This window comes from Condylura cristata, unplaced genomic scaffold (genome assembly GCF_000260355.1).
Source record: "Condylura cristata isolate star-nosed mole 26May11 unplaced genomic scaffold, ConCri1.0 scaffold00016, whole genome shotgun sequence".
In the NCBI taxonomy this organism is placed as follows: domain Eukaryota; kingdom Metazoa; phylum Chordata; class Mammalia; order Eulipotyphla; family Talpidae; genus Condylura; species Condylura cristata.
The window spans coordinates 31,545,644-31,571,402 of record NW_004567117.1 but is presented as its reverse complement, the minus strand read 5'-3'; the positions used below and the strand labels follow the sequence as shown (position 1 = coordinate 31,571,402).

Genomic DNA, 25,759 nt, shown 5'->3' with positions numbered 1-25,759 from the left:
GTATCTTTTTCAATCAGTGTTTTTGTGTCTTTTGGGTAGATACCTAGGAGTGGGATTGCTGGGTTGTAAGGAAGCTCCATGTTTAGCAGTTTGAAGAACCTCCAAACAGTTTTCCATAGTGGTTGTACTAGTTTGCATTCCCACCAGCAGTGCAGGAGAGTTCCGAAAAGGGTAGTCTTTTATAATAGAAATATGCTTAATAATGCAAGAATAATATTTGGATGGCTTTTCATATTTTGATGACTATGCAGAGTTGGCCTTGAGAAAGTAGATGTTAGAGACAGAGGACCTAGGCTTTACAAACACTGTTCTCCTTGTAAAGTGATCATCATTTCTAAAATGCATTGTTTTCTTCCCTATATTGTGGCTTCTATTCGCTTCTACAATTTGAATATTTGTTTCCTTATTATAACTAAAGAAAGGTGGGTGTGAAGGCTTTACAGAGGTCCTTCAAAGCAAATCACCACTAGTGATTGTTTCCGTTTTACACTAGTAGATGTATGGTTCACTTGGTGATGGACACTGGAAATAGGAAGGTAAGGGGGTACCTCATCCAAGTACATAAGCTAACTCTGGGGAAGGGTTTCATATGTTTATTTGACTTAATTTTTTTATGTTAACTATATTAGTGTCTTTGAAAAATCGGGAAATGTATTCAGTATTGGATTTGAAGTGGTTTTTTTTTTTTAAATCTTTATTTATTTATGCATATAAAACTTGGGGTATAGGCCATAGGTTTGGGGGGGTTGAGAGGATCCACTAGAGGTCGAGTGGGAAGCAGAACAGGCAGATCTACTGAAACACACTGCTGAGGGGATGAGCGGGGAGACAGGAGAGGTCTGCTCCCTTGCTGGGAATTGGACTTGTGCCACAGTGACTAGCAATAGCTTGATAGTGCTGGGATTTTAACCCCTGTGCCACCAGTTCGGCCCAGATTTGAGTTTCTAAGTGTGTAACTTATTTAGATAAGACCATTATCTTAATCTTCTAAAATGACCATTATTCTGCTTTTTCCCCTCTTTTTCCACAGAGATATTACATATGACATATCAGTAGAAGCGATTTCTACAATGGTTGTTTTCCTTTCCTGCCAACTCTTTCACAAGGAAGTTTTGCGACAGAGCATCAGTCACAAGTATTTGATGCGAGGTCCATGGTAAGTTTTTAATTTAAATTTGTCTTTTTTTTTTATTGTGTAAGTACATATTTCTAGTCTTTTTTTTTCTTACTTTAGTATTTCTCATATTTCCAACTGGACATTTCCTTTGCTGTGGCATCAATACTTCAAACCCAGAGTTTGCTTTCCTGTCCCGTCTTCCCTCCTACCTCTTTCATCCCCATCTGCCTTTTCTAGTGTTTGCTTTGTAGAATGGAAGCTTTAGGTCTAGAACCTATCACAAGGTTTTCTCTCAGTTGCAGGAAATAACACCAACTGGTAGATATGTAGCCCTTTTCACCTATGTTTATCGTTTTTCCTTTCATTCATTATTTAAAAGTAAAGATCATTGAAATTATCATTAAAAATTTCTGTACACCTATGTATATATTTTTGTTTGTATGGATACATGGAGAAATTTCATACTTAAAAGTTATATTATTGCTTTTTAATTCCTACTCTTTCCTACTCACCCACTCACCCAGTGCTGTTACCTCCCTTCAAGTGCCACTGTATTATACAACAAACTTGACATTTCATCTGTAATGAAACCACAAATCACAAATAAGACAATTAAAATTTAGAGTTGAATTTGTAATTTGACCAGTGATTATAAGTATAATAAGTGGAAACCCAGAAATTAGCCTTAAGGCTGACCTCAAAGATGCTGATCTTCACTAGTAAATGATAATCCTAGATTTTTTTCAAATTATACTAATGACTATATATTGATAGATTATGTTTACCATTACACAAAATCCAGTGACTCATATAGTATGTTTATTTTCTTCTTTTTGCTCTTTTGTGTAGTCTTCCATATACCAGCAAACTTGTGAAGACTTTGCTGTATAACTTTATCAGACAAGAAAAGCCACCTCCCCCAGGAGCACATGTTTTTCCTCAGCAGTCGGAGGGGGCAGGGCTGCTCTATGGACTGGCATCTGGAGTGGCAAGTAAGCCTCTAGAGTCTTGAAATATCTTTGATGCACTTAGATCTTGTCTAATTAGTCATAAGGATTTTGCTTGCTACTAACAGGTTGGGTCTGAGAATCTGAATGTGAAATATGGATGAAACTTAAAATATTAAGTTTTTTTTTATTTGTTACAGTGATTTGTGCATGGAATATCTATAAATACTGACTATAAATAGGTTGTTTACTGTAAGGCATCATTTAAAAATATTTTTAAGACATGTTTATAAACATGTATTTCTTGTATTGTGTAAATACATTTAAGTTCTTAGAAATTTTCTACTAGTGTTTTATGAGGAAATCATTATATTTTAATGGCATTATTGGTCAGGATTTTACATGACTAAATAGGTGTAGTTTTCTTTTTTTTAAGATTTATTTAACTTATGCATACAGAACTGGGGTACAGGCCAGAGGCACAGGGGCGGTGAGAGGCTTCACCAGAGACAGAGTGGGGAGCAGAACAGGCAGATCAACGAAGTACACTGCTGAGGAGAGCAGCGGGCAGGTCAGGAGAGGTCTGCCACACCATGTGGTCACCTCCGGGGGAGGCGGGAATCGAACTCATGCGGAAGTGGCTTTTGATTCTTAGTGCAGTGCTTTAACCCGCTGCGCCACCAGGGAGGGCCGTAGTTTTCTTTTTATACTCAATGTTTTTATCTGATCAATGACAAATTAGCACATTTTGTAGAATTTTGTAAAAAAATTCTAAAATGGCACACACTTGTATTTTATCAGATTGGAAGCAAATTTTAACTGAGGAAAGTCCTTTCTCATTGTCAGTACAGCGTCCTCTGTGCTTCTCAGTGCACAGATCCGAAACAATAGAAATCCAAGAGCAGTTCTGGGTCCCCTTTTTTAGTATGGAGGACTTGGGTCACGTGAGGTATATAAACTGCTTTTGCTTTATTCTAAAGTTAGGCCAACACTGGCAGTTGTAAAGGTGTCTTATTAAATCAGAAGCATGAGTTTGACTTACCAGCATATTGCTGGTGTCAGTATGAAGGATTTTAAATAAGCTCACTTCCCCAACTGAATTCTGGCTATGTTGTGTTGTCGTGACACCTTAGGATTATATGTACTTGATAATGAAGCTTGGACACACCTTTGGATTAAAGGACCTCTGTTGAGTTGAAGAATATATTTACATTTGCCTTCCTTTGGTTTCTTTTAATATTCTGAGTTAAATTACGTTGTGTTTACTGATGTCATTTTTAGTGTCGAGAGGCTACCTAGAAAACAGGTTTTCTAAGTCACTTCTGCCTTCAGTCCTCACTGCTTTAGATGAAGAAACTGTATACACCTTTGCCTTCCTCATTTGTGACCTATGACGGCAGCCCAAAAACAGGTTCTTGTGTCCTATGGGAAGGCTTCAATAACCTGTTGTTGTCTTTTTATTTTGATCATTGAGCTGGTAGAAGTGTTTGAAAACAGTATTTTCCAATATTTCAATGTTGCTGAAGATTTTCTGAAGGAGATAGTATTGAGTTCATTAACTTTCTTCAAAACAGTGGCAATAGCTGGCAGTTTTTAGAAACTAATCTTTATAACTACTAATCAAGTAAGTAATTCTTTGGAGTTATTTGTTATGAAAAAGAAGTAGAGTATGGTATCTGGTATCATCAGTATTGGTGCCCCAAAACTTAAAACTTTAAAATTTTAGTTTTGCTCATATGTAGTGTGTCATAAGGAAGTCCCTTTGCTCCCTAATTTCCAGTGGATTTGTCTATCGAATGAGAATGTTAGAAAATATCACCTCTGAGATTATTTCCATACAACTTGGCCCATATTGAAAAAGAAACTTTTGTTACTTGCACCGAAGGTCTGGGGCCTCTTATTCATCAAAATCATGATCATGTAAAAGAAAATAAACCTAACTGGTGAAGTCAGTGACCTGAAAATCTCTGACAATTAAAAAAATGTCAGAAATATTTTATCTTTTTGGTTTGCTCACACTATAAAATTTATATAAAAAAGGCCTTGAAGAACTGACTAAATCGAATACACCAGTCATGTTTTTGCTCTTTTTCCAATTGGCTTTTCTTTTTATGTGGTGCAAAAATTGGCTAGTGACAGTCAGAACGGAAAATTTGATTATTAAATAGATATTGCCCACGAGAGGTTTCTCCTTGCTTCTTAAATGAACTTGCCTTGACAACAATCACTATGTACAGTTTTTTTATTCACTAACTTATCTAAAATATTGTATTTTCATTTCACAGTTTGTTTATAAAAGTAGCCAAAGATGTTAATAAAGGCATATTGCTGACTCAACTTGAATTATAATAAATATTTCAAATGTTTTACTAATCAAAGATAGCTGTAGTGTTAACAGTTTTAGTTATAGTCAGTAAGGCAATTGATATTGATTCTTACTTCATTCTATAAGTACATTACCTTATCCTGATAGGTGTTCTGCAGAGCAAATCATTAAAGACTCTTCTTACATTGTGATTTGCTATATTTGGAGCAGGGAGTATTGTGATCACAAATAGTTGTTGGGGCTTCTAAAGCAAACTGCCATAGGTGGGCTGACTTGAGCAACAGGTTTCTCACAGTTGAAGTGTGATAAGTCAAGTCTAAGCTCAAGGTGCCAGCAGATTTGGCCCTTGGGGAGGGTTCTCTTCCTGCCTTGCAGTGACTACACTGTATCTTCCCATGGCAGAGAGAGGAAGCTCTGGTGACTCATCTTTCTCCTATAAGGGCACTAATCCTGTCAGGGGGCTCCACCCTCCTGATCTCATTAAACCAAATCACCTCCCCAAAGCCCCACTATTTGTTATCATCATAATGGGGGTATAGGACTTGGATATATGTATTTCTGGGGGACAGAATCAACTCATAACAGGTATTCAGTAGGTTGTGCTGGAATTTCTTTCACTGAAGTTCTGTTTGGGAGGTGACTGGTCTTTTTTTTTTTTTTTTTTAAAGAGATGGCTAAGGCATCTTTCAGCTCTAGTTGTTCTCTATTTAAACCACAGTCTGGCTTAGTGGTGACACTGAGGTTGTGAGTGAAGCAGATTACTCATGGTCCACTCCAATCTCAATAATATGTAAACTTCAAAGAGAGACATTCAGGATGTTTCTGTGATGAAACAGATTTTCTTTTCTGTTTTCAGGGGCCGCCGTTTATTTTGTCTTTTGGAGGGACTGGCTCTAGCTTTTCCTAATTTGGTATTACGAAAGATGTACAGATACTGGATTTTGGCTTATATTAGCTAGACCTAGAATTGAATGCTGGGCTTGCCATTTGCTAATATTAGGCTGTTTTTTGTCACAATGACTCAAATTTAGTGTAAAGTGATCAAATGAGCAAAGATAGAGGCAAAAGCTTGTCATCTCCATACACAATAAATGATCTCTGTCAGCTACAAATATTAAGTAGTAATATTTACAAGTATTAAGTAGTAGTAAAGACAGTGTTTTAAAAAATAGAAAACCAGTGATCTTTCAGTGATTTACAAGCTTACTCATACTTCTAGTATAAAGAAATTATGACAATATCTAGTATTTGGTATGTCCATTTATAAGAGAGTTCAGATAAAATCTCTAAAAGCATTTTTATGTTGAAATTTTAATATTGTGAGAAGGAAAAAGAAGTTACAGCATTTATTTTGTTTCTCTTTTGATTCTTTTTAATTGCCTCTAATGCCTTAAAAAAGGGTGAAGTAATTTGAAGGGTTGACCTTGAAATTTCTTTTTTTGTAACGACAAAGCTGTAATGTGATTATAACTGAGTATTTAATGTTTTAAAGAGCCAAGCCTAATTAAATGTGTTCTGCCAAACTTCGCTTTCCATCACAACTACTGAGGTTTTACACAATATCTTCTGATATATGGCTTTTCCATTTGAATGAGCCATCAAAAATGTTTTTTTTCCTTTGCTTGCAGAGGTGGGTAGCCCAGCCAAATTGTAAGGCCAAAGTGGTGATTATTTACTTAGGCAAATGCTGTAACAGAGAAATTAATAAAGTAAAATTTGAAGATTAAAAATTATTTCTCCCAGTTGCTGTTATTGAGAAAGTTATTGAATTCCTTATGGTAGGTATGGTATGCAGTAGTTGTAATTTATTTTATGTGAAGGTTATTTTTAGTCTTCAGTGTGGCTTTTTTTGGACTGCCTCATCAAGAGAAAGAAAAACTGCAGTAAGAGAAAAAGTATGTGACACTCAGAAACAGGCATAGTTGTGAAAACGCTTCTAATTAAAGCACTTTGTACTTTCAGAAAAGTACTTTATAAACAATAGTTGCATTCTCAGTTCATTTTTATTTGGGATTATTTGGTAGATTTAATGTATCAGGTGAAAGAATGACTTTCCCCCCACTTTCAGGACTGAACTCATTTTGAGACTTTTAAAATGTAGTTAATTTCAATTTACTGTTTTCTCGTAGTGCTTCCTTGTGGGGATGTATTGTATGTACAGATTAATATCTACAGTACAAAATGATTATTTAGTTGTAGAATAATTATAAGGGTTGTTTTATTTTGAATGTTCTCTGAAAAAGGTCTTCAGGTTTTAGACTTTTTAAAAAAGGGTGTTTATTAAATGCTACTCAGTAGAAGTAACATCATGTATCTTATCCTTGTAGCTTGCTGACAACTACTCTTAAACCATTTTCCAGAAATTGCTTTGAGATATGCCAGCCCACTACTCATATTTCCTTCATAACAGATGTGACGGGAAGATGGAAGGGTTCCTTTTATGCCACAAATAGATGGAGAATGAATGCATTCATATTCACTAGGAAGAATCCAGGAAAAGCAATCAACTTTACATGAAATCCTAGGAATAGGTCTCTAAGGCTTGCTCTAAGTGTTTGTTTAGTATAAATGATTTAATCTGTTTTTGACACTCCTGCAGATAGTTTATGTTACTGTAGAATTTTAGATTAGCAAAGTAAAATATTAAAGGTTAAAAAATAGAAATATTAAAAACATGAAATTCTAAGTTTTTCAGAACACAAATCTTACTTGTTTGAAAAAACATGACCACTAAAAATGCTTTCCTTTGAAAATCAAAACCACAAGATATACCACCTTACACCAGTGAGAATGGCATCTATTAAAAAGACTAGCAACAACAAATGTTGGCAAGAATGTGGAAAAAAGGAATGCTCTTATTCTGTTGATGGGAATGGTCCAACCACTGTGGAAAGTTATGTGGAGTTTCCTCAAACTGCTAAATATGAAACTACCATAATACTCAGTAATTCCTCTCCTAATAATCTACTCAAAGGACACAAAACATTAGTTGAAAAGGATACTTGTACAACTATGTGCAGCGTATTTACAATATTGTAAATATTGCATCACTATTTGCAATAGTAAGATACGGAAACAACCGCGGTGCCTAAAAATAGATGATGGATCAAGAAGATGCGGTGTATATACTCAATGGAATACTATTCAGCAATCAATAAAGATAAACATGCCATTTGCAGCAACATGGGTGGAGCGAGGAGGGGTTATCCTCAGTGAAATAAATCAGAGGAAAAGGAAAAATACCAGATAGTATCACTTTAAGGAGGAATACAGGAGAAACATACAAGGGATCAAGGGGAAAAAATAATGACAGAAAAAAAAATTGGCAGGCAGTTAGATGTCAGAGACATTCTCTGGGGGAGGGAGAGGGATCAGAACAGTGGGAAAGAGCACAAGGGACTGTGGCAATGGTGCAGGGGAATTTTATGGAGACTACACTTGAGTAGAAAGCAAACACTGAACAATGATGTAAAATATATAAACAAAACAAAAAATATCCACCCCCCCAAAGTAAAATGATTTGCTTTGAAATTGTGACAGTCAAGTGTAAATTTAACTTTTATTAAGCAGGTGTTTAAATTTACATTAATTTTAGCATGAGCATTTGGAGTAAAGGAAAGGTTAAATTTATTCAAGGCTGCTTGTTGATAGAATTTGTGAATGGTAGTAAAGTCTTCATAAATTATATTTGCTCTAGTAATATTTTAAAGTCTAGTGTTATGAGTTATTCAAACACTTCCCCTTTTAAAATGTTTCTGTAACTTTGAAAATTCTTCAATAAAACAAGCCACAGTAATGGGTGATTATATGAATGTATAGAGGGATATGGATGTTATCACAAATGCAGCAAAATGTAAAATTTAGAAACTAGTTTCTGGGTATTCAGTATATAATTCCTTTAGTTTTTGTATATGTTTGACAATTTTCAAAATAAAATGTTGGATAGAAATAGAATCACTATGAAGATGAATGAGTGTTGTAAATTTCAGTTTATTTTTAAGAGAGCTCCTAATCCTTTGAGAAATGCTAGGTGAGATTCTGGACAATGCAGGATCTGAGCAGACCAGGGCTTAAATCCTTACTGTAAGCTTATTAGCTAATTACAAAGTTATGTAACCTCTCCAAGTCCTTCCTTGGATGATTCTTTGCAGGACTATAGTAAATATCTTTTCATTTTTCTCCTCTTGTGCTTGTCTTTCTATTTTTTTTTTTAAATTTATTTTTACTTACTTATGCACACGAGAGCTGGGGCATAGGTCAGAGGTACAAGGGGTGAGAGGATTCACCAGAGACAGAGTGGGGAGTAAAACAGGCGGATCTACTGAAACAGACCACTGAAGGGAGCAGTGGTCGAGATAGGAGAGGTCTGTTCTGTCATGTAGGTTAACTCCCTGGCTGGGGATTGAACTCATACTGACTGGCGACAACTTAATAGTGCTGAGACAACCCCTTGAGCCACCAGGGAGATGAGACCATGATCCTTGAAGGCCTATCTAATACAATCAGAAGAATGGTGGAGAGGAAAGTCCATGCATTGTGATGCTTAACAGCCTCTAGACTCCCTTGTGAAAGGTGATAGGGAAACCATTCTTGACTGAAGCTAGACAAAAGTGAGGGAGAGAAGTAGCTAATTACTCCCACCAGAAGGATTGTGAGTTAGATGAGAATATTACTTTTGTATGATTTGTGCTGGAAATTGGACCCCTCTTTTTTTCTGTTGTTTCAGTCATTTTGCTGAATCTTAGTACCCTCATTTAAAAAATGGAACTTAAAATATTTTTATATATAAATAATGTATAATGAACAAATGTTTAGAATATGATGGATGCCAGAAACAAATGTTACCATCTACCTATTTTGTCTTTCCCCCTTTCACCTGTGCCAAATTCTTTAGTTTTCCAAATACCTGTTATATTTTTATCTTTCCTGTTCCTTGAGCCTTTCTACTTTCAGTGTTATCTGTAAAATTCAGGTTCTTAACCCCTCTTCCAAGATTTCTAAAAGGATGATCATACAGACTCAAGAGCAACTTCCACAACACCCTTAATTGTAACTTTATTCATTTGGAAGCCTTGTTATCTATACTATTTTTAGACCATTTATTGCAAAAACACCCAAGTTGAGCTAAATTTGTGTTAAAATTTAGCAAAAGTTACTGAATCAATAATTTTCATAGTCCGACATGGATGATATTTTCTGTGGTTCCTGATGATCTTGATTTTTTTTCCCTCTCTGAATTCCTTGGGTTCTTGCACTGGCCTGGACCTTTTTTGTCACCTAACTGCTACCTCTGCTTGAATGTGAATAAGCAGCAATTGTTTGTACCTACCCTGCAGTACATTAACAGAGAGCTTGCATTTGGGGAGATACTAATTATTTGTTGAATGAGTGAATGTCATTTAGTCTGAAAATGATATGACATGGAAATCTGAATTAAGGAAAGTACTGTTATATAAGTGGTAATTATTTTCCCTAAACATTTTTAGTAAATCTCCATTTTCAGCTCTGTTTCTCACTCCTGTCTCTATTCCATGTGCCTTCTCTAATTCAATACCCTTGCCAAAGATTCTGCTGGGCAGATGGACTCTCCTTTTATTATAGCCCATTCTATGAGAATTTAAGTCTGTGTCGTCTTCTACTTTATTCACTGTTAACTTTCTGTCAAAAATTTGTCACAGTCTTCCATCGTTGAGAATGGCCTTATTTTCATCCTCTTATTGGTTGTGGATTTTTTCTTTTTTTAAAGATTTGTTTATGCATACAGAGCTGGGGTACAGGCCTGACGTGCAGGGGTGGTGAGAGGATTCACCAGAGACAGAGTGGGGAGCAGAACAGGCCGACTGATGAAGTACACTGCTGAGGGGAGCAGCGGGAGGGTCAGGAGAGGCCTGCTGTACTATGTGGGTTACCTCCAGGGCTGGGATCGAACTCATGCTGAAGTGGCTTTAGCTTCTCAGTACTGTGCTTTAACCCGCTGCGCCACCAGGGAGGGCCGGATTTATTCTTTTAATAATTTTTTTGTGTTTCATTAGAAAATTAATAGAGCTTATTCTTTTGAGTAGTTATAAGTTATAGAAAAATAAGCAGAAAATACAGATTCCCCCCACCGCCCCCCAACTTTCTTATTATTAACATTCACATTGGTGTGCTACATTTGTTACAGTTGATGAGCCACTGACATACATCATTTAATTAGGGTTTATTCTTGGTGGTTTTTAGACTTAGGATTTTGACAAGTGCGTAATTAATTAATTGCCCAAAATTTCAAACAACCAAATTGTCCTTAGAAGTTGAAAAAACTGTTTCATTATTTAATCATAAATTATTGAGGGATAAAAACAAATAAGTAATGAAGCCATGATAAAAGAAGCATCTCCAAAAAGCCTATATGCATATAGATTTAATCTGAGATAGTTAAAAAAAAAATTATCACTAACTCACAGTTTTGAGCAGGGGAGAGTTTTGGATTGGGAACAGAGAAACTTAAGGTGGTGAAACTGTTCTGTGTTATAGATGGGAGTGTGCTCTGACTAATGATGGCTTCTCGTCTGCTTGTTTATGACACTTTTCATATTGTTACAAATGTCTGTAAACTCTGTTCTCATTGTTTCTAGTCTGTGTGGATCTATCATTATTTTAAAAACTACCTTGTACATTATATGGTCTATACATTTTGATTTTGTGAGTATTGAGAGAGTAAACATTTAATTCTTTTAAAATTAGATTATTTCCTTCAGATATGTCAATTCTGAACATTTTGATTCATTTGATTTGACTTTGCAAAATAAACCTGTGGACATTTACATTTTTTTTTAAATAGTAAAGTACATTAATAAATTTCTTTTTAAAAAATACTTTATTTAAAAAAATGCAGATCTACAAATGGCAAACAGGCACATTAAAAAGTGCTCATTTTCACTTACCATTGAAATAACTTATCAGGGAAATGCAAATCAAAACTATAATGAGAAACCATTTACACTTGTGAGAATGGCCCATGTCAAAATAACCAAAAACAACAAGTGTTGGCAAGGATATGGAGAAAAAGAAGCTTTATACACTGTGGGAATATATGTTGGTCATTCCCCATGGAAGAAAGTATGAAGGTTTCTCACATCATATTTCTGACAAGGGGTTACTCTCCATGATCTACAAATAATTCATATAACTCAACAAAAAGTAAACATAACATAATAAAAAAAATTAGAAGACTCTAAATGGATACTTTTCCAGAGATGATATACAGATGTGCCAAAAGGCAATAAAAATGTGGACATAGTCACTAATCATCAAGGAAATGCAAATCAAAATCATAATACCTGTGAGAATGGCTCAAAAAGTTTTTTTGAATAATATAATAGCTTATTTTCACATCATTTTGTGGATTTATCCATCTCAGTTGTAATCCCCTTGGGATTTCCATCACCAAATCACCCGTGTGCCATCACCATAGTCCAGTGCATTTCCCTCCTCCCACTGTTTTGATCCCATTCCCCACTTCACCCCCATAAAATGTCTCTGGTATATAGTTGTTCATTATTATTATTATTTTCTCGCCTGGTCCATTTTATATTTCTGTTATTAGTGAAACCATCTGATATTTTTCCTTTTCTTTCTGGCTTATCTCACAAAGCATTACCTTTTCCAGTTCCATCCATGTTGCTGCAAAAGACAGGTGTTTCTTCTTTTTGATTGCCGAGTAATATTCCATTGTATATATGTACCACATCTTTTTAATCCAGTCATCCACTTTTTGGCATTTGGACTGTTTCTATGTCTTTCCAGTTGTAAATAAGGCAGCAATAAACATAGGGGTGCAAGTATCTTTTTGAATCAGTGTTTTTGTGTCTTTTGGGTAGATACCTAGGAGTGGGATTGCTGGGTCAGAGGGAAGCTCCATGTTAAGCAATTCGAGGAACCTCAAACAGTTTTCCATGGTGGTTGTACTAGTTTGCATTCCCACCAGCGTTCAGGAGAGTTCCTTTTTCTCTACATCCTCGCTGACATTTGTTGTTGCTAGTTGTTTTAAGATGTGTGGAGAATGGCTCAAATTTTAAAAAGTCGAGAAATAAATGATGGCAAGATGTGGAGAGAGAGGCACCCTCATACATTTGATGACAATATAGTATGGTCCAGCCTGTCTGGAAAACAATATGCAAGTTTCTCAAAATATTAAAGATAGATTACCATATACTACATAACTCCTAGATGTCTATGCAAAAGTGTAACAGCACAAATTCTAAAGGATGTATTTCCTCCTTTGTTCTTGCAGCTATATTTACAATAGCTAAGTTTTTGAAGCAACTTAGGTACCCAGTTCTCAGATAAGTGGATTAAAGTGTTTTCAGTGTGTGTGTGTGTGTGTGTGTGTGTGTTTCAATTGCTAGACTTACAGCATACGGACAGATAGACACACACACACACACAGAGGAACACTACTCAGTCCTAAAAAGGCAAACTTTTGCCATTTGTGACAACATGGAATGAACCTGAGGGGATTATGCTAAATAAAATAAGCCAGATAGAGAAAGAAATATTAGATGGGTTTGCTCGTATCTGGAATGTAGAGAAACAAAACCAAAGACTCAGACAAAAGTAAATGAAAAAGAAACCCAAGAACCCTGACTGTAAAATGAGGCCAACAAAAGGGGAAGGGGAGGACTGAGAAGAAAAGAGGAAGGAGGGCAGCCGCCCCTGGTGCAGGGCCACGGAGCCTTGGCGTTGGTGCAGTGTGGCAGTGTAACCTGAGGAGGTGGGGCCTTGTATTTCTGAATCACTGACGTGTTGTAAACTGGTGTTTCCTCAATTTCAAACATGCAGATATGATTATTTTGTTATGACGGTGTGTTTATAAATAAGCTTTCATCATTTTACACAAAGGACATGTAAGAAGTTCTGAAAATTGGAAATTTGAAGATTAGTTTCTATTGTAACAAATCAGCTGATTCCGATTTTTCTTTTTTATTTCCATCCATCCCTATGTATTTAGCAGCCAGTCTTTTTAATATGAGACTTGTTAGGGTCTCCTATGACTCTAGCAATTGCCTTCTCTAAGTTTATGAAAACCAGGTGTAATACCCCACAACTGATTTATATATTAATAGGACAGTATTAGTCATAGGTAAATCTGAGAATAAAGGCTATATAATTGAACTCCGCTCATCTGTAAAAACATCAAAAAGAACTTGAATTTTGTGGCCTGTTTGTCGTCTTTTGGAATTGGGCAGTGGCACTTACCTTGAGAAGCTCTGTGAACTGTAGCCCCTCACAGCCTGCCCTCCTTTTGCAGACTCGCCTTACTCCAGCCAGAGCCCCTGGTCTGCTCAGGGTCACACCTGAGCAGCTTGGTCCGACACCCTTCCATGTACCGGGATGCTTTCCTCCTCTCTGTAGACCTGTCACTTCTCCACACTCAGCTAACAGCAGCCTGCCTACCGAAAAAACTATATAGTCAATGCTATTTACCCTAAAAAAGGGACAGAATATCTGGAAGCTGTGATTTGTTAGGGCAAACTCAGGAAATACACGTGCAGTACTAAGATAAATGAAGGTAGATGAGCCCACAAAAGTAAAATAAATCCTTCCTACCTGCCTAAAACAGAGAATTGTCTCAATGAAGGGAGGTGACAGAAGTCTGGTAAGCCAATTTGGGGCCTGGCTTATTGTGAACCACACAGTACTGTTTGTTCTAGTAGATGGATTGATCATGGGTCTGTTACAGCCCTGAAGATCTCACCTATGATGAGCTTTGAACTTGTAAGTCTAAGGTGAAGGCCTCGCCACCCCCTGTATTGTTTTAGAGCTGCAGTGGCTGGGAGGGGACTGAGTGAGAGCATCACTTTAGACTCCGATCTGTTTACCTTTATTAGATGAGTAAGAAGCTTAGCCTCTTTGAGCTTTCATTTCTCTCTTTTTAAATATTATTATTATTATCTTTTAACTGAGGTCCCATTGCTTCACATTCTTGCTAGTGCTTATAGTGAAGCTAGTATTTACTATACATAGGATCTACCCCTCAGTTGTCATCACCATAGCTCTCCAACCACAAAAACTTACGTTCAAAGTACCCAAGCTTTGATTTCTTTATTTGTAAAATTAAATTAGTTAAAATAATGCTTGGTGAGATTTAAATCTTGTAGTTCACTTAGATCATCATTAAATGGCAGAAACTGTTCTTTTTCTTCCCTCTTGCTTACTTTCCTTCTCTTCTTTCACTCTCTTCAACAGTCCCTTGAGACAGGTGGTCTTTACATTTTATTGATCCTACACCCCATTGATACAACTTTTTAAAGCAATCCTCGATTTAAGTGAATTGATTTATAAATTATGTAATACATTTTTATAGTAATATGTATAAGACATTGACAAGTTGACATTTTCCCAAGGATAAGATTAAATAGAAACTTTTAGTACTTAAAATTATGTTTACTATAACAACATAGAAAACCCTTGTAATAATATAAAAAGTGTTAATAATCACCTGGGTGAGTTTTGAAAGGTCTTACCGATTGCCATGGCTTCATAGTGTCATCATATAATGTTTAAAAGGAATAGGATATATTTAGAGCCATGTTCATTGCTAATAATGGTGGGTATAAATTTGTAGTTCAGAGACTTGATAATGGAGGGGGAAGCAGTTTTCTTCGGAGATCTAGCTAATACGTATGTTTTACAAGATGACTTAACAAAGAGTCCTTTCAAGTAAGTAAAAGGATTGGCCTTGTTTTTCATATTATTTGCATGTATGTGAATGTGTGTATATGTATGAGATTTGTTTGCCAGAACATTTCAATGTTTTATGGCTTAAAGTTTTAATGGTTTTAGTGTTTTTTAAGTGTATTTGTATTAGAGTCAGTTTAGTTAAACCTACAATATTGTTGAGCACTCCAAATCACAGAATGTCTCATTAAGTAGAAGAGAGGGAAGAAGCTAATGTCTCTGCCACCCTGTTTGGTTAGGACCCCCACTCTTTGTTCAACTACCTGGGTTACTGGCCTGACATGTGACTTCCTGGTGGATGGTGTGAAGGGAGCTGGCAGTGTCAGTGTGGAGATTTCAGCCACTCAAGCTCTGTCAAGGCTTTGTGTTTCTTAGATGAAGCACAAGGTTCTCACTTTTTCTTTTCTTCTCCAATTTGTGAACTACTGGTATGAGTGTGCATTTATTAAGTGCCCATTGAGTTGAATTGAATGCATTAGGAATATATTTTTTAATTTATGAGGACTTTCAGATCATTCTGAGTGTTCAGATGATTGGAGTGTTCATTTTTGTTCCACATATCTCACATTTATTAGCAGTAATGTTGGTTTGTGGATCCTTTTTGCCTTAGAGATCCCCTTTTTCAAATACTTATGGATGTCCTTTCATTTCAAAGGCTTTAGTCTCCTAAGCTCGCATTTTCTTACCCTTTGATGGTAGGTCACAATGCTATTGCTGCCGGTGGAACTACAGACACTGACCCTCAGAAAGAAGACTTTCTTCTTTCCCAGCAATTGTCAGAATGTTGGGAAGAAATTCTTCGAGTGTTCCTTTCCACTGAGGAGTAGTAGTTCCATGCCATCTTGCATGGAACCTCCTTTTAGGTCCCAGAAAAAATAGTATATTTGAAATAGTAATTTTTCTATATTGAAACCAATATGGAAAAAAAGTGCTTATTACTGAAAGTACTATATACTTATTATATCTGTAGTCATTTGATTTATATTTACTTCTTCACAAGTGAGACTTGGTTGTTAATGTAGGCAGCTAGTCTTAAGATTTTAGTATGTAGGAACTTTTACATGATTCCAAATTCTGGCATCGTTAAAGTTAATAAGTTTATTTTTGTTTTTCAGTATGATTCTAATCCAGAATTAATCTAGGTAGCTTCTGACAAAGTCTCATGCATAATTCATATTTCTGTCTCAGTTTTTTATTTAGAGAAAGTAAAGAATTCCACATGAATTCTTAAAAATAAATTAAAATATTTGATCTGTAAGAGTACAAAATTAAATAGGATTTATGTAAAATTGTGGTAGGTTCTGGGGGGTACAAAGGAATCACCATGGTGAAGCAGGGAGGTCCTTTATCTCAGTGAACCCACAGTCTAGCAGAGACGGCAGTAATGGAGGCTGGGGATAAGGAGTAGTACCGCCATGTATGAGAGTCAGAAGAGGTTTGTGTTAAAACTGAACTGCTAGACATACTAAACCCTTCAGTTTTTGCAGTGGGTGATGTATTACATTGTTTTTTTCTCAGCTGAAGACAAAGTGAATGGTTGTATTTGGTTAAAGCTGTTGAAAGATTTTATGTTTCTCTTCTCTCTTTAACCTATATCCCTAAGTTTCCTGTTTTAGTGGAGGAAACTCAGCAGCAGCAGATGGAAGGGTGACTGGGGGGGTGCAGTGGCAGGGGTATTCAGTTTGAAGAAGGGAACTCCTGTTGAGGTATGTAATGCCAGATACTGAGCACTTTGATAGGATATGATATCATTTTCCTCTAGGCAGTGTTTCTGTCTGCTTTAACCAAATTTGTGCAACTGCCATAATTTTGTTTTTCACGAGCACAGCTTGAATTCCAGTTTACTTACTTCACCTTAAAATGATTTTCTTTTTCAAAGTTCTAATCACATGACTTTATCCTTATATTTAGTACTCTTATTAAGCAATAAAGTCCTTAAAAATTGTGAGATTGAAATACTAGCTATATATATTTTTTATGATGAAGATTCTTAAAAGGTCTTTCTATGTCTCATGCTTCATGTTGTGGTAAATGCTGCATTAGGTTTCTGTCGTATTTTTAAAATTAAGGTAACACTGATATGTGACGATGTATCGTGCAGAGGTATAGATCCATATTTCTGCAGATGTGTGTTAACTACACCACACTCAGTGCCAAGGCACCGTGATCCTCCACTATGGTCCGTTGAGCGCCGCCCCCCACTCCATCTGCACCTGCATCTGCAGTCAAGATTTCTAGGCTTTGTTTTATTTTCTCTATACTCCACATGAAAGAAATCATCCTGCGTTTATCTTTCTCCTTCAGACTAATTGCACTTGGCTTAATCTCCAGTCTGTCCATGTTGTCACAAATGACAAGAGTTCTTCCCTTTTTAAAAAAATAAGTTAAAAAAAAATAAGTAACAGTGTTTCATTGTGAATAAATACCGCATCTTCTTTATCCACGCATCTGTCGTTGGGGACTCAGGCTGGGAAACACTGCTTAAAGGACTGACGTTGGGCAGATGGACCGAAGTTACTAAGAACCAGGTGTGTTCAGTGGAAGGCCTAGCCGTCCCCTGAGCTCATAGTTCTTAATTTCATGGATCACAGTTAATTTGCCTAATATTTTTACATGTGTATTGTGAAATAGGGTGCCGGGGATGCCACATTTCTTACTCATTTTGAGTCCTGTTGTGTTTTACTGTAGTCTCTAGCTCATTTAGATTTTCATAAATTTTTCTTTTAGAGATGTGCAGATCAAGAGTTTTACTGAGACACATGAATTTTCGTACGTTTGCCTTTCCTTTTTGAAGGAACAAGTATCATTTTCATAAAAACTGAATTTTTCTCAGTGAAAAAATTTTCAACTTTTAGCAGTTATTCCATTTTCTATTCTGAAATGAATAAACCTTTGTAAAAAGTTCCATGTGGCTTATATTATGCCGGATTATAAATCAGAGATTCTGACAGATTTCAGACTACAAAGGTAGATAAAATGTTTTACTGTACTATGGATTTTTGAAACATTTTTCTCTGCTCCTTTATAGTGTATTTTCTCCTCGATTGTCAAAGTATTCCTTTTGGGAAATAGGATAGGATAGTAATACTATGTTATTTTCTGTTAGGAAAAATGAATTTGATCTAAAGCTTTTTAGGAACTAACAGTCACCATATTTTTGAGAGTATTTTATGTAGCCATGAAGAAAAAAGACTATTAGTGATCTTTTCTCTTTCCAAGAATTATGTAGTTGATCATATTTCATGATTGTGTATTTTTATGTTCATTTTAAAATGACAAAATGATTGCTAAAGATCTTAATACACAAGTTGATTAGACAGAAAAAGAAGAACTTTGAACAGTGCTCCTTAACAGAGGTATAAAATCAAGCATGATTATTTCCTTATTAAACCAACATTTTGATAGATTTCTTTTTAAAATATACTGTTCTAGTGACAGCCGGTAAACCTTTTCCAATTATTTTTCTTTAACTTCATGCTCATTTTAGGAATCAAACCATTCTAGAGTGTTGGCAAGGATGTGGAGGGCAAGGAGCCTTTATGTACTGTTGCTGGAATGTAGATTGGTCCAGCCTCTATGGGAAGCAGTGTGCAACTTTCTTGGAAGTTTAAAAACGGATCCACTATATGACCCAGCAATTCTGCTCTTAGGTTTCTACCAAAAGAACGCAAAAACCACTAATTTAAAAGTAAAAATGCACTCCTATGTTCACTGCTACCCTGTGTACAGTAGCCAAGCTGTGGAAACTTGTTTGGCGCCCCTAAACAGATAAATGGAAGATATGCACAATGGAATACTACTCAGCTATCAAAAAGGAAAACCTTGTGGAACTGGAGGTGGTCATGCAAAGTGAAATAAGTCAGGAGGAGAAAGACAAATACAGATAAGATACTCTGGATGTGGCACTTACAGATGAAATCTAGAGAAAAGAAAAACAAAGGGTCAGATAAAACCAAACTAATAACACATCTTAGAAATCTGACCTTAGAACTGAGGCTGCAGGAGAGGGAGGGGCAAGAACAAAATGAGGCAGGGAGCTAGCTCTGTGGGCTATGGTGGTGAACTTTGGGTTCTTTGCTGCTGGGTGTGTTGTGACATCACCTGAACGAGGAGATCATAAATCTCTAAAACACGAACAATATTGTAAATCAGTGTTACCTCAGTTTTTTTTAAAAAAAAAAATCAAGTCATTCTAGTAAAAAAAATTTAATTCTTCCAGTAATTAAAGACAGCTATTTTGAGGTATGGTATATGCCTGTCACTTCCCACACCCCTTTCCTTGCCTCCTTGCCTTCCTCCTCCTTATTACAAAAAGGGAATATACACTACTTTTTTTTTTTTCTAAGTGGTAAACAATTTTATTTAAGTAGAGCAAAGAAAGTGCTAGCATTTGTGCATAGATCAAGTCATTATCAGAGTAAATGAGTATACGTGTAATTACCAGTCAGGCCAAATAACTACAGGACCTCAGAAGCCCTCCCCATGAACTCTTTAGCTCCTAACTGCAGAGGAAATCATTACACTGATGTCTAATACTGCGGATTAATTTGTCTGGTTTTGAACTTTATATAAAAGAAATCATAAGCTATATATTTTTTTGTCTGCTTTATTTTGCTATTTGTGAAGACCATGTTTTTTGCAAGAAGCATAGTTTACCCATTTTTGTTAATTATATGTTATTCCATTTTAAGAGTATCCACATGTTATTTTTTATACTGTAATGTATATCTGACTTATTTCCAACTTTTGCTGTTAAAATAATGCGTCTGCATACATGCTCATATATATATTTATACCCATTTAATAATTTTATTGGGTAATAATGGAATTGCTGGGCTCTAGCTGTGAATCATTCAACTTTAGTAGTTACAATTCTGTTTCTGAAGTAGTTGTACCAATTTGCACTCTCACCAGAGTTTATGATTATTCCAGTTGTTCTATATCCATGCCAATACTAGTTTGGAGAGGGGAAAGGTAGAACAACTTTACTGAGATACAATTTATGTATAGTAAAATGTTTTGTAGTGTGTAGTTCTATATGTTTTAACAAATGATGGTCATATTATAACCACTGTAATCAGGATGTTGAACATTTTCATCACCCTGAAAAGTCCCCATGTGTCCCTTTGTGGTCACACTCTAACAATCAGCCCTCCAACACAGTCATACAATGTGAACATTTACCACTCAACGACAGTAATCAATTTATGAAACTCAGACATCCCGCCAAAAAGCTATTCAGGAACTTATTTACCAATATTTTAAATTAAAAAAAAAATGTAATGTATATAAGAGCCCAAAATATTCACCCAGTTTTCCAAAACACACTAAATGCTTATGTTTAAGTAACACATTAGTGTGTTTTTATATAAAATGCTTAACACATGGCTTATTGATCAAGTAGTGATTGTTAAGGAGCAGTTGTTTTTTAAGTAGTAACATTCTGTTCCATTTTAGTCACTTTTTCCTCACTCGTTTTGCTCCCTTTGCCAGAATTTTCTTTAACACCTTTTAAACTTTTGCCTTAGTATGTGACACTTAGTAAAATCAAGGGCTCAGTGTGAAAGGTCTTACACGAAGTCGTTTACATGTGTGCCCAGCAGTGAAGAATGGCTCTCCCTGGGACTGACGCTATGATGCCCACGCAGTCCCAGCAAGGGCAGAGACGTACGGCTGCTTTTTTACCACTCCAGTGTTCAAAATGGCAGCAATTCTGTAATGCCTGTTAGATTTCTCTCACTTCCTGTTCACTATTTTGTTTAAAGTGAGTTTTGGAGATATAAAATATTATTATAAGCATTAGTTGAAAAGTATTAAATTGAGAGATATAGTCTAGGAAGTTTGAATGTTAAAAATTAGGTGATAGTCTACTGGAAAAATCTTAACCTTGTTGATATTCTTGGATATGGATTGATATTCCTGGATTTCAAAACGACGGGGTTATTTTTCTGTTGTGTTGATGAATATGGCAAAGTGAATTCAACCACATCCTCCTAATAGATATTTGAGGTGTGTATATTTTCACCATGACTTAAAGTGAACAGTCCTTTAATTTGATCTGTGTATTAATTTTTTAGAAGAAATTATGGAACTGGAGTTGTTAGGCCAAATAATGTGCATGTTTTTAATGCTTGAGATACATATGCCAGATTACCCTTCAATAAAGATTGTATCCAATTCTAATCCTGCCACTAGTGTCTGAAAGTACCTGCTGGCATCCTCATCAGCTGTAAAGTATTGTAACTTAAATATAAAGGATTAAAGGCAAATTTTTTTTTTTAGGGTAACATTGATTTACAGCTTTGCTTATGATTTGGAGGTATAGGATATCTCCCTGCTGTGTTGTTACTACATCACAGCCACCACCAAACACCCTCAGTGTTTGGGCCTCTTCAACACCTGCATTTGGAACTTTAAGACAGTGTACTTTTCATTGAAATATCTGATATAAAACCTGTGTTGTTTATACACTAAAAATATCCTTTGGTAAATAAATAAGTAATAAGAAAATAAGATGAACCAAGTAAAGGAACAAATTAAGTTTATAAGCTGGAGCTCTCAAAGGAATATAAAATATGAAAACGATGTGGATCTTTTTCCATCTGGGAGCTTGCAGGACAGCTATGGGCATGGAACACACACGAGTCCAATCAAAGCAGACAGTGGGAGTGGGCGGAGGCCCTCACCCCAGTGCTGTCAGAGCGGAGAGGAGAATTATTTTTGCTTCATATGTTAGAACAGGAGGAGTGTGATGTTTGTTTACCTTGAAGGATTTTCCAAGGAAGCAAGAAAGTAAAAAACAAAAATGAAAGAAAAATTTTCAAAAGGGAGAAAGTCAAATGACATCTTTGGTTGAATTGTAAAATATCTAAAAATGATCAATTCTTTTCATTGATAAATTTCTGAACTTTTTTTCCTCCAAGGATCAACATGGCATTTAGGTTTTTTCTCCTTTTGCAGCTATTTATTCTCTCATCTCTGTGTTTGTTTATTTATATGAATGTTTATAGACTATAAACTGCACTGAGGGCATCATTGCCCTTGGATTCATCAGTGTCTAATCCAGTATCTCAAACCCTAGCAGGCCCTAAGTGACTAGTTGAATGTAGATAAGCACACAGCATATATTTTGAGCACAGTGAGTTTCCTCTGTGGTTGGCAGATAGGTTGGTTGGGACTCTTAAAAGAAATTAATGTCGAAGAAGTTATGTGATCATTAGATATATTTTGTTTTCTATGCCAATATCTTGGTGATGTAATTCTTTTGTATTTTGACTGTATGAATGTCAGTAGCCTGGTTGTGATATATTATTACAGCTTTGTAAGATGTTCTTATGGGAGAAAACCAGATAAAAGATACATAGGGTCCTTCTGTGTGTGCTTTTTTTTTTTTTTTGCAAGAGCATATGAATCTATAATTACAGTGAACCATTTTAAAAAATTGTGATGGGTGAATAATTTTTTAAAAATTATTTATAAAAAAAGTTTAGAAATAAGCTGTCCATAGTCACTACAGCATGAGTTCGATCCCCTGCCAGAGAGGTGACCCACATGGCGTGGCAGACCTTTCATGACCAGCTCACTGCTCCCCTCAGCAGTGTACTTTGTCAATCTGCCTGTTCTGCTTCCCACTCTGTCTCTGACGACTCCTCTCATCCCCTGCACCACTTGCCTGTACCCCAGCTCTGTATTCATAAATAAATAAATCTTAAAAAAAAAAAGGCTATAACCAAACAATAATATTCTGGACTTTATAATACTGACTTATAATAGGTAGCATATATATTGTTTTGACTTTAATAGAGATCAAATACCAGTGACTTTAAGGTAGAATAGAAGGTTTACATTTTCACACATACCTGTATAAGCTGTTGAGGGTTTATAAGGCAGCTTTGTTTCCAAATGGCATCCAAGAGCCAAAGTTCCTCTGACGGTGATTTGCTCTTCCTTTCAACAGCGTCCACAAGCACAAACTTGAATCTGATTCCCTAATGTATAGATAGCCTTAGTCCTTGCCCATGGAAAGGGTGACACTGTGAAAAGAAAATAGCTTTCTTTTCAGTTAGTGACTGACAATTTGCATCTGTTACTCCCAGTCACATCCCATTGGCTGGTATTTAGTTATAGGGCCACACACAGTTGGCAGCAACAAAACCTGGGAAATCTAGTCTTGCCCAGTAATCTCAGGGCACTTTATCAATGAAAAGGAAGAAAGGGAACACGGCAGTGGAATCAGGTAGCTGACACTGCCCCAGTGTTTTCCCTGCAGTGCATGTTCAGTGTTTTTTTTTTTTTGTGATACTGACTTCTCTTATTATCTCACTGCACTTATGTAGGAATTTTTATGTAGGAAGCTAGATATATTTGTTGGATCATTATAGCAATTAAATTTGGTTTACAACTGTTTGAATGCTCATCCGCCCTTCTTCAGAGGCAGTGTATGATTTTTTTTCTTTTCTGTAAGATTCTGGAACCTCACATAAGACCTGGCACTAATAGGTACTCACTGTGTATCTAATGGCCATGAAATATGTGTTTGATTGAAATATACATTTATTGACATACGTGTTTCTAATAGTTGACTTACTTGTGCTTAAATTCTTTCATGATTTCTGTTTTGTTACAGTATTGCAAAATTCATGAATGATAGTTCTGATAGAATTTTATAGCTGTGGATAACAGTGTATCCTATCATTGTGATTGAATAGTTAGTGTTTTATAATATATTTGTTAGATATAAGAAATTATAGTTTGTCAGATAGCATGTTTAACAATATAAAAAAAGCTGTATCTTAACCTAATTTTGTTATATCTTAGGAAATAATATTTATTTTTGAGTTCAGCATTTCCTAAAATGAGAGTTCTTTTTTCCTTGATGGTGATTATTTCTGTTCATGTTTCAGTTATCATACTTTGTATCTTCTTCACATTTCCTTTTAAGGATAAATAATCATGAGTCAGTAATTTAAAAAACTGAATCAACATCAGATTTATTCACTTAGTTCATTTCAGTAAATTTTATTTATCTGTGTTTTTCTGAATTTATTTGAAAGACCTGAGGGATGCAGTTATAAATTTTTGGAGCAGAAGGGGATATGCTGTTATTTTCCCTTATTTTTTCTGGTGGAGAGAAATGTCTTTTTGCCAACAGGAAAATACAATTCCACTACGATTCTTGGGTCACAGATCAGAAGCTTGGATCAGCAAAAAGAAATGAACTTTAGAAGAATTTTGGTCCAGTATTTATGGGCCAGTTTAAACTATAATGTAGGCAATGGCAGACTGCCTCGTTTCTCCCTATAAGGAAAGGCAATATAGGAGCAATATTTGCCAGAGAAAAGAGAAGTGGAGGCAGGGGGTGGTTATGTGTGTGATGGAGGCAGGGTGGGGGAGCTTCTTAATAAAATGTTAGTTTGTCTGACATCAGCAGTTTCTTAGCCCTCTTGGGAAAGTTTGAAGCAGAAAACAAGCAGAAGAATAAAGTTGTGCTAAAAGAGAATCAGAAGTAAGTTTTAAAATATGTCCAGGGAGGTTAACCTTTACTTCTCTTGGTAATGAAGATGCATAGCTGTGAAGAAAATCTATGAAAAGCACTTGCATTTTACATTGGAAGGCATCTGTGATTTTTTTATATTTGATTTCTTTATTTGTATATATTTTGCATCAGGTGTAGTCCCCTGAAATAAAGAATTTCCACCACCAGTTCACCTGTGCACCACCACCTTAGCTCCCTGTGCTCTTCCTCTTTGCCCCCCACTCCCCGCAGGATGTCTCTGATTTATAGGTATCTGAATATTTTTGTTTAGTTTGTTGTATTTTTTTAATTGTTATTTTCCCCGAGTCCTTTATTTGGTTTCCCTAAATTCCCTCCATAAGTGTAAACCGTTTGATATTTTTCTTCCTCTTTCTGACTTTTCACTGAGCATGATCATTCTAACTTCCATCTACGTTGCTGCGGATGGCATTAGTTTATCTCTTTTTTTCTTGCTGAATAGTATTCCATTTTGTACATGTACCACATCTCCTTGATCCAGTCATCTATTTTTGGGCATTTGGGTTGTTTCCAAGTCTTACCTATTATAAATGGTGCTGCAATAAACAGAGGAGTGCATGTATCCTTTTGAATTCATGTTTTTTGTGTCCTTTGGGTAGGTCCCTAGGAGTGGAATTGCTTGGTGTAAGATGGTATCTCATTGTGGCTTTCAGTTGCATTTCCCTTATTATGAGGGATGTTGAAAAGTTTTTCATATGTCTGTTGGCCCTTTGTATTTCATCTTTGGAGAAGTGTCGTTTGAGTTCTTCTGCCCATTCTCCCCCCCGCCCCCCGAATTATTTACCTTGTTTTTCTTGACTGGTGTGAGTTCTTTGTATACCTTTGTGGTTATTTTTGCTGCAGATGAAACTTTCTAATTGTATTTTTCTTTGTTTGCAATCCTGGAACATAACAGTGGTGGATATAGGGTAGAGGATAATGGAGTATAAGCAGAAGGAGGTGAATGGAAATTTTTAAAATTTTGCAATAAATTGCAAAGCCATCTCAAAGCAAATAATACTTGGCTTCAGGTTGTACTTTATTATAATTTTGAATTTCTTGTCATATGTCTCAGATTTCTCAACTATACCATGAAAATTGTTTTGAAAATTAAAATT

General features: G+C 35.9%; 1 protein-coding gene across 1 annotated transcript in view; it reads left to right on the top strand.

The window, feature by feature from the left end:
- DYM (dymeclin) overlaps nt 1–25,759 on the top strand; it is a 286,000-nt gene that overhangs the window by 62,345 nt on the left and 197,896 nt on the right. Inside the window, exons 7-8 of the mRNA XM_004684007.2 lie at nt 1,031–1,156; nt 1,967–2,109. Of these exons, the coding sequence (XP_004684064.1) occupies nt 1,031–1,156; nt 1,967–2,109 (269 nt within the window). The remainder of the gene's footprint in view (nt 1–1,030; nt 1,157–1,966; nt 2,110–25,759) is intronic.